At 33.5% G+C, this 18,247-nt stretch overlaps 1 protein-coding gene across 9 annotated transcripts in view; it reads right to left on the reverse strand.

The window, feature by feature from the left end:
• Nucleotides 1–18,247, reverse strand: part of LOC132695886 (muscle calcium channel subunit alpha-1) — an 82,845-nt gene that overhangs the window by 1,667 nt on the left and 62,931 nt on the right. For 3 of the 9 annotated variants that reach the window (XM_060660446.1, XM_060660445.1, XM_060660452.1), the window contains exons 18-29: nucleotides 14,583–14,670; nucleotides 14,353–14,460; nucleotides 13,824–13,931; nucleotides 11,225–11,277; nucleotides 10,551–11,169; nucleotides 9,260–9,343; nucleotides 8,994–9,191; nucleotides 8,438–8,549; nucleotides 8,226–8,374; nucleotides 6,244–6,909; nucleotides 3,978–4,303; nucleotides 1,829–2,196 (exon numbers count right to left, since the gene is read on the reverse strand). In XM_060660446.1, coding sequence (XP_060516429.1) covers nucleotides 1,829–2,196; nucleotides 3,978–4,303; nucleotides 6,244–6,909; nucleotides 8,226–8,374; nucleotides 8,438–8,549; nucleotides 8,994–9,191; nucleotides 9,260–9,343; nucleotides 10,551–11,169; nucleotides 11,225–11,277; nucleotides 13,824–13,931; nucleotides 14,353–14,460; nucleotides 14,583–14,670 — 2,879 coding nt within the window. Of the gene's footprint in view, nucleotides 1–1,828; nucleotides 2,197–3,771; nucleotides 3,804–3,977; nucleotides 4,304–6,243; nucleotides 6,910–8,225; nucleotides 8,375–8,437; nucleotides 8,550–8,993; nucleotides 9,192–9,259; nucleotides 9,344–10,550; nucleotides 11,170–11,224; nucleotides 11,278–13,823; nucleotides 13,932–14,352; nucleotides 14,461–14,582; nucleotides 14,671–18,247 lie in introns of all 9 variants that reach the window. The other 6 variants (XM_060660451.1, XM_060660447.1, XM_060660449.1 and 3 more) reach the window with 4 other exon arrangements.

Raw genomic sequence — 18,247 nt, forward strand, 5'->3', positions numbered from 1 at the left:
AGCCTAATATTTAAGTTTAAAAAAAAAATAGTTGTTTTTGTTAGTTAGCCATGACAGGTTATTTTAAAATGAAAATAACACAGTCCTGTCATATTGAAAAATTCTTGACCATCTGTCAAAATTCTGCGGTTTGCGTTTTTTGTAATTTGTGTTACAAATTTTAATTTAAAAGTCAAAAAAGTAAGTAAGTAAAAGGTGATTATAAAGAGTTATTATAAAGCCTCATCCACATTTTCTAGACACTGAATATAAGAAACTAGAATGTCGCATTTTCCCAAGTTTTAATTTTTTTGACTTTTAAATTAAAATTTGTAACATAAACAGCAATATTTTGACAGAAGCTTAACAATTTCTGAATATAAAAGGTCAAAACTTATTAGGTTTAATATTAAAAATAATAATGGAGTTTTATGCATTTTTGAGATATTCTTGACAAACGCAATCGTATTATCCAAAAATGTTATAAAAAATATAACTTTGGTTTATTTCTCGAGAATAATTGAAGAAAAATCTGAATTGTGAAAAACATCTCGTATCTCAAAAATCAAAAGGGCTGTGAAAATTCTGTTTGTGCCATCTTTTGTTCCTCGAAAAACTAGCACAGTTTTTCAAAGAAACTTGCACAGGCTGTTGTAATAGTATTTACAAATCTTCTGGATTCCTCCTGCGTCGGTCTTCAGAGCTTCACTGAAACTGGCTGGGTACCTGTTTATATATTGTTTGAGAGGGACGGAGCTACGTTGATGATACTTTTGTTATTTGACCTCATGGTTAAGAACCAGTCCGCGATTATCTTAGCAATTTAAATTCTATACAGCCTAACATACGTTTTACGTTTGAATTAGAAACTAATAATAATCTCCCATTGTAAGATATTCTTATGAATAGAAAATCAGTTCTAACATTGGGTCATTCTGTATACAGAAAACCTACGCACTCAAACCGATACCTTAATGCATTGCCACATCACCATCTGGCCCAAAAATCATCGGTTATCAACTCTCTTGTTTACAGAGCCGTAAAACTATCTTTACCCGAGTCATTGAACCCAGAATTAAAAGACCTTACATCTGCTCTTCTCTCTAATAATTTTCACATTAGAGATATGAAGCGATCCATCACAACTTTCCAAAGGCAACGAGTCTGAAAGCAATGCCACACTTGCCACTCTTCTCTTTCCTTACATTCACACTGACACATCAAAAGTTCTTAAGAAATATAACGTCAAAACTAGATTTACCACTTGTCCAAAAATCTCTCAACATCTTCTATCAACGAAAAATCCGAGAATCTATTTTATAAGCACAAAACATTCTTAACCGTGATACAAGTGCCAGTTTTGAAGAAGTCAACAAGATGATTGGCAAAACATCAGTAAGTTCGATTGATCACTAACCGACAAAGGAGGAATCCAGATTTGTAACTAGTAAGTAGCTCAGTGTCAAGAAATCCGCATCTCTCTGTCTCTAGATGTCATCGAAAAACCGACAGGAATTCAATCAATTGTAATTTAATTGGCTTACAACCCTCAATTGGGAAACTATGTCAGTTTACGGTAGACGAAATTGGATGAACCTAGCTGAAACCGAACCATACCAAACTACCCAAGTCAAACGGTGTGCGGTTTGGGGTTTGTCCAGATGGTTCGCCGAACCATCTGATTCGTGGTGTGCCACTAACGGAGCGGCATTATTGCCAATGGGGCTCACCAACATTTCAGATATAATAGACGTTCCGTTCGCGTATGGGACACTAGACGATTCGCAATTGTATCGATTTCTGTGGCACGTCTATACCGAGGCCGAAGGGAAATTCGGGCAAGGCTAACCTCTGCCGTGGAAGGAAGCCCTATGATTTAGAAGGGAGCAACGCGCATGCCGCCCGTCCGATCCCGATTGGATATCCAAATTTCGCATCGGGTAAAGGCCCATTCCAACGTCGTTGCCGTTGCTACCGCAGGACCAGTTAAGCGGTGCGGGCAAGAACCCTGCGACGGCCATTGCTTGTGCTTGTGCTAGCTTCAGGCCACTTGCGATACGACTAAAGCCGGGCGAAGATGCGCTAGCGTTCTCGGCGGTGGCGGCCACTGGCGATGACGACGAGGACATGCAGCCTCCTCCTAGACCTCCCAGACTGAGTTGAACCCGTCGGGGAGGTGGAGTCGGAGGCATCAACTCCTGGTTGTCGTCCTGCAGGCTAGCGGAAAAACACAACTCACAATTTGGACATGTGCTTTAAAATCGCACCTCGAGTCTCTTGATGTTTACTCGTTTGGAGGAGCTAGGATAAACCTACTTTGCTAACTACAGATTCCGCGCTAAAGTAAACGGTTGCTTCAATTTTTGCAATACATTTCCATTGCAATTTATTAACATTAGTCAATTTTTGCAATATGCGGAAGGGTAAACAAATTAAGGGATCTAGAGAGACTTTTCATTTATTTATTTTTGTAGATGTGCACCATGTGCCAAATAAAACGACCCACTATAGGATCTGGAAACCCATAGGAGATACGAAAAAAAGTTTCGTACAAAACTCTCCTGAAGATTTGAAAATATTATAATTTTGTTGCACAAAAGTGTCCCGTTATTTTAAATGGAACACCCTGTATATATCGCCATTTTTGAAAACCTTGTTCAAATTAAAGGTCACTTTCTTAAGAAATTCCTATTCGAATTTTGCATAGTTTAGGCAGAAATTGAGTTTGTGTCTTTTTTTTTCATATTTTGATTGCCCCATATAAAAGTGTGTTGTGACGTCACTGATCCAGGTATTGCAAGGAAAATCTAACCATAGATCAAGAAGATGATGCACAACTGAATTAGTTTTACAGATGCCTCTCAGATTATACAGGGTGTCCCAAATAGGTGCCGTTTTGGCGAATTCAATTAACAAAATCTCAAGATTTTCAAATGTAACACCCTATATTTTTTATTTAGATATCAATTCTAGGGTAAAATATAAAGTAAGTTGTAATTTATCTGATATTCAAATTTTTCTTCCTTAGAGATATTCGAGGTTTCAGATAACACCCGTATAAATTATTGTTGAATTTAACGCTGCCCACATTAGGGAACTTGTTGGCAATATTAGGAAATAGTAAAGACATGATCCTACTTCTTCTAAAGATATAATGCTCCAGATATACGAATAACTGTGTGTTGGTTTATCTAGGGCTCCAACAAAATTCTTTCTCCTGTTCGATTTTAAAAGACGTTTTATTCTTGACGCTTTTTTGAGCCACCTTTAAAATAATTTCAAATTGTGCATCCCAGTTGTCACAAATTCCTTTTAGAATTGAGAAAATTTCTAGCAGTTTCGAAGATATTCGCAAAAAATCGAAAATTGTTTGTTGTGTTATTTTTCCTACACCTTATTCGAAGAGATGTTTTTAAATACTTTGTCATAGTAATTTTTTGAACTTCACTAGAAGCTGTTACTAAATTTGAAATCTTAGTGCCGCCGACATCATCTTCATTGAACGCAATATGATTTTCAAACCTTTTTAAATGAATGTTTAATTAATGCAATATAAAAGGAAAGAAAACATATCAAAAATAAACTGATTATTAGGAAATAGGGAGGAGTAAACTAAATAATATTTAGAAATAAAATCAAGTTTCGACAGGTTTTCATGTCCAAATTGTGTTGGTGGCGACAAACAAAAACACAATATCACCACAATACGGTTAGCAGAACACATTTCGCAAAAAAAAATCGTTGTTATCTCCAAACCAAACCGAATATAACACGCCACCCTTATGCTCTTACCCTTGTAGTTAGGGTGCAGGAAACCAGATTTACTGAAAATTAAAATATAAACGCTATATATCTATTTGATCATTTTGATATTGAATAGTGGAATTATGCTGCTGTAATTGTTATGCCAATACGCACCAAATGCATATTCGCTTTGTTAAGAGAGTTGATTGAATGTCAAACCATTACTGAAATTGTAAATTAATTAGTCTACTCACTCAATCACTGTGTAGGTATTTTTCTCGGTATCACCATTGTGAAGATTAGTTAACGACCTAAGTGGAATTTCTTCATCCCTATATCTATCTTGATTGTTTAAAGATGTGGCACTGGTTCTGTTTTGAACGACGTTTTTGGTCATGGAAGTAATGTGATTCATCCCTTCCGTAACGGCGCTTTTAATAGAATTGTATGGAAGATAGTCCATGCTTGAAGCCGGAGTAATTTTGATCTGGGTGGAATTCACTTTCAAAGATTTTGCACGGTTGAAACTGTGCCCACGTTTCATTGACGACCAGACACTTCCAAAAAGTGAATGATTTCGCTGGAAATACGATCAACGTAAACTTTCTCATCACCCCAAGTTTCAAAAAGCCTTTGTTAAGCAGTATAAAACTTCCGAAAATGTCCTGCTTTCTTAAACAATAGAAAAGAATTTCTAAATAGGAATTTAAATATACTCGACAACGTCATTTGGTTTGCAAGTTTAAACATGTAAGTAGGAAAAAACATATTTTAAAAATTTGAACTGCAGGAAGTAAAGTTGACCCATTTAAAATACATTAAGGTGGGTTAAAAGTTATGTATTTTTAGACTTATAATGCCTTGAAGCTACAAAAATGAAATTATATCAAAGGTGAATTGAGAAATATGTTTTAAAAAAGCCAAATTCATTGATTTTAGTATTTCCATTCTAAATTATTTATTTCCAAATTTACAAAAAAATGGTAGGGTTAAAAATTATAATTAAAAAACAGCAATTCGAAAATTTTAATTTTCTCAATTTAAAAGAGTTTCAATTTCTCAAATTGTTTAAGATTAATCAAATAAGAAAAATTTAAAATAATGCAAAACAAACATTCGCAAAGGTACATTATTATTACAGCCCCTTTTAACCTATTTAACACATCTTGTATCTCTAATATTTTAAAAGTTATATATTTAAATAGTGGCCACACAAAAACTAAACTAACACAAACTAAACTTTCGTTTGCAGCTCATTTAATTAAAGTTTCATCAAGAATTTAATGGTTATAATAAAATAATCGAAGAATCATGGGAAAAATGGTAAATGAAACTTTTCTTTACTTGTCTAATGGCAAATCGCATTTAAGGTAATGAACTATTAATTATTTAGGATAACCTAGTTTTTTCAAATATCACCCTAGTGGGGAACAGAAACCTTTTATTACCGGTACCCTTTTTGCAACATTTTGACAACAAAATTTTCAAAATTCGTTCAAAAATAAGCTAACAGGAAGAAAAAAACCAGATAAGTAAAAACATTTTTATAAAAACACAATATTACTTAGGTGGTTTTTCTTCGATTTATCACCAAGTCGACATGATTGAATAAGTAGTAATATTTTGTTTTTATAAAAATTTATTTACTTATCTTGTTTTTTCCTTTCTGCGAGGTATTTCTTAACGGATTTTGAAAATTTTGGTGTGAAAATATTGCAAAAAAAGTACCTGTTTTGAAAAGTTTTTGTTGGAACGAGGGTGCTATTTGAAAAAACTAGGTTATCCTAAAAAATCAATAGTTCATTAAATTAAATGCTATTTGCTATTAGACAAGTAAAGAAAAGTTTCCTTTACAATTTTTCAAATGATCAGGTGATTCGGTAAATAGTATTTATGATGGTCACAGCATCTTAGACACAAGTTTCAAGGATTAAATAAAAAAAATTAAAAAAAGAGAATGCTCTCCTGAATCCAAAAATGCAAAAAATATACTTGTTCATTCAGCCTATATTAACCCTTCTAAATTTCAAATCGCTATCTCAAGCCGTTTAAAAGTTGTAGAGTGTTCCCACTTTCTTATGTCACCCGGTATACCATAACGCCAGATCAGTGGCTTTATTGCAATTGTAATATTTTTTTATGAATTAAATCTAAGAAAATGTTCCAAATCGCACACTCCTAAAGATTAAAAATCCAGATTATTAATCATCCAACCTTCGTTGTACCACTATTAACTTTAGAAATTATGTGGCTATGTATATTTTAAATTTATCCTTTTGTAAAGAAATGAATTCAAAAAGTGCTTGAGAAAGATTGCAATACTTCGCAATGTTGTTCATTTATGTCTTAATTGTTAGATAATAAATAATATTTTGCAATGTGGATCATTTTTTGGGTAGTAATGTACAGAATGTACAGTAATGTACAGAAAATAAGTTTTCGTGTCACTAATTAAATCATTTTTTCACTTTTATTGCTAAATTAATATCATTCTGGATCATAGAATAATATCCAACTCACGCGGTGCATTGGTTCCGGATTATCGTCCACGAGTTCGTCGAGATTTCCGGAAATAGCACGCTTCAGCTCCGGTCCTGCTTCGTGTAACGTTCTCAAACCAGCTTGAAGCGTAACGGTATTGTGTTGCTCTTTGTCCACCTCCTTTAATTCTTGCTCTTTTCTTTTCTTGAACCGTCTGAAGTAGTCTTGAATGAGGAAAGTGGCGTAAAATTTCCCGACTGTCACTTCGTCGTCTACTCCTGGCGGAGGAACCACTTGGTCGAGCAACTTCGGACTGGTCCTCTTCCAAATTTTTTTAATAACCGCTCGCAATTCGGCGTTCGCTTCGTCTATATTGCCTTCGGTTTTAATTCTGAGTGAAGTCCGAACAACCGCGAATAAAGTAGCGTTAAAAAGCACAGTTCCGTCACTATTTAATGGCATGTTCATGGACACTAAACGCTTACAAGCCACCCGATGAGGGCAAAGCTTACCGAAACCTAACGGGGGTGAAATTTTACGAAGAAGTGTTACGACATCTAAATGTTTAATGCGACCCTTCGCGTCTGGATCGTATTCGCTCCATAACCTTATAAATTCGTCAAGATGGTGGGGACCCAAAATAGACCAATCTCTTGTTAGATAATCGAAATTGTCCATTATAACTGCTACGAATAAATTAATAATCTGCAATCGAAAAAATGATTCGGTCAATATTGAACAAACACTGTAACGACTCATCCATAAATTACGTCAAAAATTATTAAGTTTCGTCGTAATGTTTGTGATTTCACAAAAAAAAATGTTGCTCCTATCAGCAATGTGTTTGACGTCCAGTAGCTACAAAAATCATGACGAAGACTGTAATTTTTTACAGTGATTATTTGTGGTGCTTATTTTGAGAGTTCATGCGTCAAATATTATATTGTGATAACACTTTAAGTCTAGCAATAAAAGGAAGTATCTCGTGTCCCGTTCACGACGGATCCCTTAAAGAAAGTTTTTAAAAATCGTATAATCAGATTTGGAAAAGTATTTGTAGTTTCTAAGCTACGACGGATAATTGAAAAATTGCTTAATATGAAAGATATTTTGATTTTTCATAGCAAGTTCTTACTAAAAGCAAAATGATGCATTGAGAATTTGAATTCAAATTTTTGTTTATTCAGGACTGTCATCAGCATCATAATCTTAAATATAATTTTTCGAATATTTTATATCCGATTTATTTTTGTTGTATTCAGTTTACATTTTATGTTCACAATGTTTTAACTCCCGCTAGCTTTTATATTTTTTATTAAATTATTTTGTTTTCTGATATACTTATTAATTTATGATGATTTATATTTATAAAAATTAAGTAAATTAACATTAAATTTCACAAAATTCTGTAGATAACAATAACATAACTTAAACCACAAAATGAATGATAATTTAGTGTTAATTCATAATAAATAATAACAATGCAATGAAAAAATCTTTAAAAAGTATGTTTCATATATTAAGGAAGATTTCTAGAATCTCCAACTTTTCAGTATTGCATCGTAGCTTGGAAACTGCATGTACTATTCAGAAAATAATTATAGCATTTTTGGAGTCTCAAAAAGTAAGACAGTAATGTGCGAACGACATCTTTGTATCTTTCATAATCGAACATCAAAAAAACATTTTAACTATCGAAAAACTTTTTCAATAAAGCCATTAGTTTCACCCTCTTTAATAACAATATATTACCGCTAAAATTTGGAATATTCAGTGGTTAATTATTCATCCTAAATAATATTGTGTAGTAAATATTATTTATTAATCAAATTGGATATAATAACCCGATTAAATTGTTCATAATTATTTATATTGTTCAAAATATCCGTTATCCAATTAGAACCAGTTTCTCTAATAAATATATCTATAATTCAGAATTTCCAAAATAAGTAAAATTGCTTTTTATAATCAGCAAAATTTATTAATCAGTCAAATTGATACCAAAAATATTCACGTCTTACCAAAAATGAACACAGCACGTAGAAAGAAATGAAATACGGGTAAGCCGTATCCGAACCGCATAAACGCCATTCTTTGGGATCGAGCCTTTTATCACATTTAGCCCTTTCGGTATCAGCGCAATCCATCATAATTTCTTGCCAGGCTTCGCCTAAAATCCCACACGAATTGTTAATAACTTTAACTGTGGCCATTTGTTTACTGGCGTTTATACCTGTGGCAGAACGAAACAACACCAAAACTGCTTGAAAGAACGACGCAAAGTTATTATTTCTCGTTATGGACGAGTCAGAGTTTAGATCGTTACTTTCTATTTTCCCAAACATCTAGAAACAACATGGCTAATGGAAACAAGTCAAAGGGCATTTTAATGGCGAGTTCGTTAATCCAAGTGAAATACACCAAGTGGACCATGAAGATCTTCTTGCCGACTGTGCCTCATTAATTTGACAAGCATAATCAGAATGCACGGATAAACTTATTATTATTGCAAAAAGAAAGGTAAAGGTTAATATGTACGTGTGTATAATTCCTATTTATAAAATTTAATTAATTCCAGCTTTTTCAATAATATTTAACTTACAAACTGATTCCTAAAAATGCAACTGGAGTATTTCATCGAAAAATTTGGGTTGGGTATAGTCGCCCCAAAACTATAAGAGAGAAGTTATTCAATAATTTGCAGTAAGATATTCATGCCAGACTGGATATATTTCATTCCTTTGTCACCAAATCGTCAAGTTCAGACAATTAAGGAATTAACTACTCACTTGCATTCCAATTACCGCGTAGATAAAGAACAACATGACGATCAGGAGAGCTACATACGGCAAGGCTTGGAATGACTTGAAGAAAGTCCACAAAAGCGTTCTTATACCTTCTCCTCTACTTAGGAGTTTTATAAGTCTCATTACTCGGAACAGTCGAAAGAAATTGCCGGAAAACTTGATTTTCTTTTGGCCGTGCGGCTAGAAATAAAACGCAGGATTACAGCAATCACTGTAGCCGACAGCATTGTTCTTGATTTATCACTTACTGTGAAATCTTGGTAAACGATGTCGATAAAACTTCCGAGGACGATTACAAAGTCGAAACCATTCCAGGCGTCTCCAAAATAATTCTGTTGGCAACATAGATTTATTTTCTATTAGAGATAATCGATTATTTGTGTACGTAAATAACGTTAAAATGTAAAAATGTATAACCATCTGCATCGCTTTCCTAATCCATAAAAGCCAATGGTGGAATATTTTTTTAAAATACCATCAGAAAAATAAAATTGATTACAAAATCTTTTATAAATTTTATAAACTATACACGTTTTCCCGTATATGTTTGCTCCCTAATCGACAAAAGCCAAGGAAGAAATGCATTCAAACACCGAATTTTTTTGTTTTTTACAGAACTCAACAATACCAAAATGTGTAATTTGTAAATTGAAATTTGTATTGATCTCTTACATTATCATTCAAAATTTTATAATAAAGATATTAAAGTCCTTTAAAACAAGACTTAGTTTTGCAGTGTGCCAAGTATTTTTTCTGTTTAAACAATAAAAAAATATATTCTCATTTGACTCTGTTAATATATTAATTATTAGATAAAATTTAATAAAATCTGCACAGCGTCTACTTACAAGCAATGGCAAATTACAAATTTTAATGGGTAACCCTGAAAACAATGAATCGAATGATCGAATGTTTAATTTAATTTCTAAAAGCATATTAGTGAAAAGGTTTTTATAATTATATGTATTATTGTATTGTTCCTTATTCCATTATTATTATTATCATTTAAATACCTCTAAAAGACTTTCTAAATAGTAAATAATAAAAGCAGCTTTGGTGGTAGAAGTTTTTTAATTGCTTTATTTGTAAAATCGATTTTGTAGGAAAAACCACGTACATAATTAAAAGTTTTAAACCGACGACGTAAAAATACGACATTTTAAGAAATAACGTTTTCGACGTACCTCAACTTTTATCTGTAAATAAAAGTAACGAAATAGTGAAGTGGATGCACAAAGCAAACTCGTTTCTTCCTATAAGAGGTTGGTTTTTAAAAAGTTTTACTATAAACGGAATTCCTTCAGCGTTGGATTTTCACTAGAGGCACTAAGGGCTCAGATATTTTTTGCGATATCAAAGTGTATTACAAAACTTTTTATAAATAAAAATCGAATCAATAACTGCCAAATTTTTCATACGTTTTTAAGTTGCAAAGTATTCCGTTCCGATATTCCTTATTTATAGAATATGGAGCCTGCGCTAAAGGTAAATCCAGCACTGCTTAGGTGTATCGAACACTTAAATGGGTGATTAACCAACCTTTGCCCTAAAAGCGGCCAGCTTGAAGACAAATTCCATTGCGAAAACGGCCGTGAAGATCATGTTCAAGTAATCGAGAATATTGCCGTAATAATCAGGTTGTCCGTGAAACTTCATAGCCAGAGTGATTGTATTAATGATGATCAACGTGAATATCGCATATTCAAATGGTTTCGAAGTGACAAACCACCACACTTTGTATTGAATGCGGTGTTTCGGAATGTATCGTCTGACTGGTTTCGCTTTCAACGCGAATTCGATGCAGTTGCGTTGATTTTTATCTAATTCGCAATTTTTATATTCTTGTTCACCCTCGTTCTGGAATGTGACGATAACGAAACCAACGAAAATATTAACCATAAAAAACGCGATAATAATAATGTATATAATATAGTATGTAGCTACGATGGGGCGGTAATTGTGTATTGGTCCTTTGTTTTCTTCGTTTGAGTCTATAGAAACGTACAACAACCCCGGCCAACCCTCAAATGTCGATACAGTAAACAACGTTAACATAGCTTTGGCGACATTGTCAAAGTGAAATCTATTTGGTTCCCATTCTCTATTCTTCATCTCTGGTTTATTAATATCGCCTTCAACGTACACCAAGTAAGTTCCACTGAAATAATATTAATCGATATTCTAGTTGCTTTCGATTGAACTAACAAACATACTTGCATTCAGCGGCGGTGAGCTTTGAACCGTCGGTACAGTGCGAAAACTTTCCCTACACACGAGAAATCGTTTTAAAAGTTTGGAAATTAAATAAATATACATGCGGAGTGAAGATAAAAAATCCAGAAGATGACAAAACAATCGAAAATGTGTAAGTATCATGCAAGATTCGACATCAGATCCGTTTAAAACTGTTGACGTACTACGATCACTTGTAGTCATAACTAGTAAATAAATATGAAGAACATAGAAACATTTGATCGCACCCAGTAATCTAATATCAAAGTGATTATTAATAAACTGTTAAAAATCTCTGAATGTGCATTCAACATCGCCAAATCAATTATCGTAGGCCTGCAAAGTGTCTCGTAAGCATTTTGCTCGATCACCAAATAAATGGTGCTCCATTGACGTGCCATCAGCTGAAAGCTTACCAGCTATACTATTCCAAGATCGCATTGCATTGCACATTCAAGTAGATCCGATCAAAGTATAACATCTCATCGCATCTACAGTGCCGACAAAACATACAGACGGCAGGCTAAGAACAAATAACAGAAATTTATAGAATTTTTGCGACAACTCAGCACGATCATCATTTATACAAGGCGGAACCATTTAAATCCGATATAAGAATGCAATCGAAATATTTTCTAAGAAAAAATGTTTCACTTCTGCCAGACCTGTTTGCGTTTACCATTATATTTTTTTAATAATCCTACAAGCTGTCAACTATAATAAGTTTTTAAATATTGATCATTGGGCTCTTTTCTATAATACATATTTACCATTGTGCGTGAGATATCCGTAGCAATGTTCTAAACAAGAAACTCCCATGAAATATGAAATAATTAATAATGAAATTCTTTGTGATTTATACTCCGAAAAGGATTTTCAAAGCTCAAAAATAACTACCTAGCGGCCATTTAATCGGAACAACCTTCGATAGAGTAAATATCTGCTTTGCGAAAAAGAGAGAGCTCGTAATTTACAATCGAAGGACCAATATCCCTTATTTAATTTGCTCCACGATTTAATGAGATTTTGTTTAAATATTTATTCTATAAAAATAATTTACATCGTTTTATTTTTTTGCCGCTGTTGTGGGTAGTAAAATGAATATGTTTAAATATAGTGCGTAAAACGAGAGTTGATAAAGAGACTAGTACATCGTTGTTTGTACAGGGTGTATTACTGGTAGTTCGATTTAAATTTGAAAATAAACCAAGAAGCTTTTATTTAAATTATTTTCAACAATAGATTTGGGCAAGTGGCACGTCTCTGTTTCTTCTATAATTTATTTATTCCCAATATTCTCTTTCCCTACATTTTTCCTTCTTATGCATATTTTAACCATGGGGCTTACCACGATCTAAAGTTATATGGTACTGTCAACGCCCTTACTGAGCAAATATTCCAAGTCGATTTGAATATATTAAATTGACACTGGTATAACAATAAATTGTACTAGTCGTTAATTATTTTTTCGAAGAAAAAAAAAACTTTTACTTTTACACTGAATAACGTGAGCCTAAAATATGTCAACAGCGAAAGAGGTGACATCACCTTAGATGTTTACTTATGATTTGATGCACATATTACAATCGTTGCCCTACACGCCAATTTGAGAACTTATCTTATCTTATTGAAAAAGGGCAATGAAGACTTTTAAATGTTTTAAATTAAAGATAAAATAGCTATAGATAGTGTTGGGACTGTTCAATTGACCACTTCTTAACTGACTAGTCAAAAAATGTTTTAAATAAGATCTCACAATTGTAGAGTGCTCTCTATTATTATTTAATAATAACATGTATTTTATAATAAATTATTATTCAATTGTGATGTCCAATTTTCAAGGAATGTCCGAATACGATACTTGTCGATTCGGGGAATCCCAATAATAATATCTACTCCATGCAATATAAGGAAATAAATACAAATTTCATGGTATTTTTAAAATTATTTCGCTCAATTGACACGAAATAATTGGACCGGTCAATTCCTCAACCCTACAATATAATGAAACTTTTATTTCAATGATAAAATACTTTTTGTGACCTCCTTATAATTCAACCGATCAAGAGTAAGGCGAAGGTTCGGTATACAGGTATATCAAAATTGAGTACCAATTTGAGTACGGTTCTCACATTACAAAAATTATTAGTACCAATTTAGAAAGTTATATCATTTAGTATTCTCACTCATTAATACGTAAGATTGTAAACGTAAATGATTACAATGAACAAACGAATGCGACGAGTGGAACCATTATCATCCCCATCCCTTTTACCAGCACAAAAGTAAGTGCAACTAGCAATGGATTCATAATTGCTACGTGGGCAGATTTAAGCTTTGGTTATTTTTGTCTGCAGGGTTTTCGGCACTTAAAATGCCTAATATTACTTCCGAACACCCTGTATAACTCGGATATGATTCTACCTTGACGTATTATATACGGGTTGTCGCAAAAATCCGGATGCTGATTGTGAGCGTGGTCTGTGAGCTGAGGGCGGCGTAACCTACACATGCCGCTATTCAGCTACAACAGAACATGCACATCTACCGACAAGTGCAGCTAGAAGCCTGTAGATTTACCTTGAAGAGCTGCACTCCGATCACAGCGAACATGAACTGCAGGAGGTAGGTAACCAGCATGATATTGCCGATCGTCTTAATGGCTACTATCACGCATTTCACTACATACTAGCCATAGGAAGATTCGGCATGAAGGAATGAAACAAACGAAATAGTCAGTAAAGTAAAGAAAATCCAAGCTAAGGCTAAAGACACGGTATATATGGTGGGGCAACGCGCAGCCGTCTGAAACGTCAAATGCACCCTGGGTCGGAAACCGCGGTACAGCGGCGGCGGTGCCCTACCCTAGATATGACTACAAGTGCGGTTCTTGAGGATCGGACTTTTGGCGCTGGAATAGGCGACATACACCTGCCGTCGCTGGGCCACAGCGCAGCGCAGCGCATGCGCACAGATGTCAGCGGATCATGCGGGTTAGTAGGCCTAAGCCAGAGGCCGACGAGCCCCACGGGGGTTACGATTGTCGATTGCTGCAGTTGGGTACCCATAGGTGCATTTGCTTGGACAACAACGGACTGCTGGTGCCTACCTTAAACAACTGGACTCCGATTACCGCGAACATGAACTGTAGCAGACAAGTAACCAGCACTATGTTGCCGATGGTCTTTACCGCTACAATCACGCACTGGACTACATGCTAGGACAGATATCAGTAAGTCACTTATTCGAAGCTGGCGAGTGCCAGTTGCGGGACCTCCCCATTACCTAATTGTACAGCGACGTACGAACCAAGTACACCACCCAGGTGGTGATACGTACCTTTAATCCTTTGGCCCGGTTTATCGCTCTCAGCGGTCTCAACACACGCAAAACTCGCAAAATCTTCACCACCGACATCGCACTCTGGCTAAAAATCGGAAAATTGTTAAACGTTGTTGATCCGTCCTCTCAACCAGCCCTTCCAATTTAACCGCCGATTCACCCAAAACAAGTCTCATAACGCCCGACGCCGACGTCGAGGGTTCAGTCGACCATATAATGAATTGTTTTCGATAGCGAGTGGCACAAGTCCAAAAATCATCAATACTTGTTTTTAGCCTCGCGGTCTACGAGATTTAAAATCGCCATGTTATAAAATACGTTCGATTGTAATTTGTTTAACGAACTTATTCCAATCCGAATCAACGGGGTGTAGCGGTTTATCAACGAACACGAAAAATTGCTTTGTTTAAAAAAATAAAAAATCGCCAGAGATTATTTTTCGTCTGACGAATCTCTAGTCATCCAAACGGATTGTTGAGTATTTAAAAAAAACGACTATTTTACAATATGTTAGATATTTTTTTTGGACGTAGAATCTTCAGCCAAGCGAACCTAAACTTTTGTTGCTTTATATGAAACCTTGCCTTTTATTAAGATTTTATTTGTTTGTCAATTACTTGCCATTTTGTAAAAGCAACATTTTCGGTTTGCTCACGCCGTCTCGATAAATCTATAAAACTTTGGTTCTCCCCATTTTTCACTATTCGGATATCGTATACACTCGTAGAGCATTGAACTCATCTATATAAATATGATCGAACGTATATGAAGTTCATAACGACTAGTTCGTGTGCATATGGCAAACTTGGCTTTAACATGAAACATAATATTGAGCGGGTTTAATTTAAACAATTTTCGATGGAATTTTCATATCGCTGTGGACTTACTCTGTATATTGGAATCGATTCTTTACTTTTTTCCAAAATTTTTCGAATTTTTATTATTAAATCGCTTGTTGTTCTTATTACTGTTACAGACGAACTAGAGTCCGGTGAAGTTTCTAATCGATAACGTTCCAATTTCATTACAATAAGAACCTTTTAGAATGATTTGTTAATGCCTACATGGGCTACACTCGATCCCCGATAGATATGTCAGTTCGAACTGACAGTTCCTCGCACAAACGTCAATACAGGGTGTCTCATAATTAATGATACACAGTAAACCTGCAGATTCTTTGGGCAAAAGTATTACGAGTTGGCTACGTTTAGTTTAGTCAATATGTTTTAAAGAATTATGGGGAAACTGCTGTTAAAAACTTATTTCTGTACTTATGAAAAAATCAGTTAGATTTTTAAAACTTTAATTTTCTACCAATATATTATGCATGTAAACCATTGCTTTAATGTATCATTTCAATTAATATTTTGCAAAGTCCACTTTTAAATACAAAAATCGTAAAAACGCTGTTCTAAGTAAAAGCAATATTTTTAATAAAAATGTAAACAATTACATTAATTTAGAAAGAAGTTATGATTGTTTATAGAAAAAAATTAAAATAATGTTACGCAAAAATATTGTTACTAAATAAGCTAAGAAGAAAAATCGAGAGTTAACTTTTTTTTGGATCCTTTATCCCGCTTGTTATCAATAAAACAAAATTTAGCCAAACCTTATTGTTATTACCCAAGGAAACTGTAGTTTATTTAATAGAAGTGGGAGTAAAATGATAAAATACATTTGATAAAGACACGGTGTTGTCGAAACAATTGTCATGTAAAAATATTTAATGGCTTGAAAACTGAACTTTTAGTTCTTATTTGTTTTGATAAATGGATTTTCATCAAGTAAAAGCCACCTCAGTTCAAAGTAAAAAATGAAAAATAACGAATACCTACCTAAATTATACATGTAATTAAATATGGGAAAATCAATACAAATTGAAAAAGTCAAAAGGATAATGAAAAATCGAACGGTAACAAATTGAATGAGAAACTATAATGAAAATGAAAATAAAATTATGTTGTAATAACAAGCTTGTTTTGGAATGTAATTGTATTAAATTTATTAGCCATTGGTTTGTCATGATCAGGTACAGTTTAGTGTAGTTCTGGATACGTTTTCTTGGTTGTGTTTTTATCATTGCTGGGGATAGTTTGACACATTCGAGAATTTATTTTTTTTGTCGTACTTTTTAAGCTAGCCATATTTTTGCATTAGCAGTGAATGAATTCTCTATCTCTCTTGACTTAGCAGCCATTTGTTTAGTCGAGATTTTAACAAAGTTAACGAATTTATATTTTTGATTTCAATCGGTAGCTCACTGTGGATATTTTGGCTTAAGTACAAAAAGAATCTTTGTCCTAGTGAGGTGTTGGTTTGAGGAAGGTAACCTGTTACTACTTTGTGTCTGGTGTTATGATTATACTTTACGGTTTTAACGTGTCTTTTTTTATATTGTCGCATTGCTATACTTTGCGCAAAAAGTTGATGAATATCTAAAACTATAAATATATTTGTTTAAATAAACGTATATTTTGACATTTTATCCTAATTTATTCTTATGTAATATTATTATATTTAATTTTATTTCGCTTAACGTATTGTTATTGTCAGGGCTGAATATTGTTATTATTATTATCAAAAAAATGCAAATTACTGAATACGAAAATAAGTAAACCTTGTGTAAATGTTAGTAGGCCATTAAAATGTTTTGATCACAAAGGATGAATGACAATAAAGTAATCTGAACTTTTTTAATATATTGTATAATTTTAGGGAAGAACATTTCAGTGTAAATGTTATTTTTATAATATTACAAAATTGTTGAAAGCGTATAAAAAGTTCAATTTAATTTCAAAAATCTATATATCGTTTGATTTGGCTTGTACCTCAAAACTTATACTTTAAAAAAAGAACTAAGTACGCAGCTGAATTTTCGATTCAATGGCCAAAGAGGAAGTCGTCAATTATGCCAAAAATCTCTGGTAGCTGCTGCAAATTAGTTTGTCCAATTTTGTTTAACATTACTAATTTTTGTATTTCATTCCAATTTTTGGCAAAAAAATTTATAACAATAATAATAACATGTTAACTGGAATAAAGTTATGATAGAAGACAAGATATTTTTGGAATAGTTAAAATATACCTTTATTTAACAAAATATATTGAAACAATTATATTTTTGAAAACTTTAAACGTTAGCTAGTATTTTAAATATTACATCTGGGTATGCCGCTGTATTCTGCGTTTTCATCCCTTTACGATACAGGATGTTTAAAATAAAAGTCAACTAAAATGGTCAAATTTTTGGTTTTCCCGCCAGCTACTATCGTTTTGACAACGGCATCTTTTTTTTTTTCGCGAAAACGCAGTATTGCGAAAACCGCATCTCTCTAATAACAAAGATACCCCGCAAACAATAACGAAAAATGGGCACACTGTGTCGTGCGTTCAATTTATCTTGATAACATTTAATTTAGTTAGTAACCAAGTTTTTGAAGTATAAAGCAAAACACTATATATTGTCCGACATATAAGCCTACGTCATATTTTTTAAATGGAACACCCTGTATATTATATATGTGTTTAATGGAATATCTTATTCCGATTCCAATGATAACACACTTTATATTTCAGTCCACTCGCTTTTGACAAATCGGCAGAAATAGGAAATTTTATTTAAAAAAAGTGCCGGGACTGACTGCAGCAACAATAATTAT

Source organism: Cylas formicarius, unplaced genomic scaffold (genome assembly GCF_029955315.1).
Source record: "Cylas formicarius isolate icCylForm1 unplaced genomic scaffold, icCylForm1.1 PGA_scaffold_12__32_contigs__length_19106922, whole genome shotgun sequence".
NCBI classification, from domain to species: domain Eukaryota; kingdom Metazoa; phylum Arthropoda; class Insecta; order Coleoptera; family Brentidae; genus Cylas; species Cylas formicarius.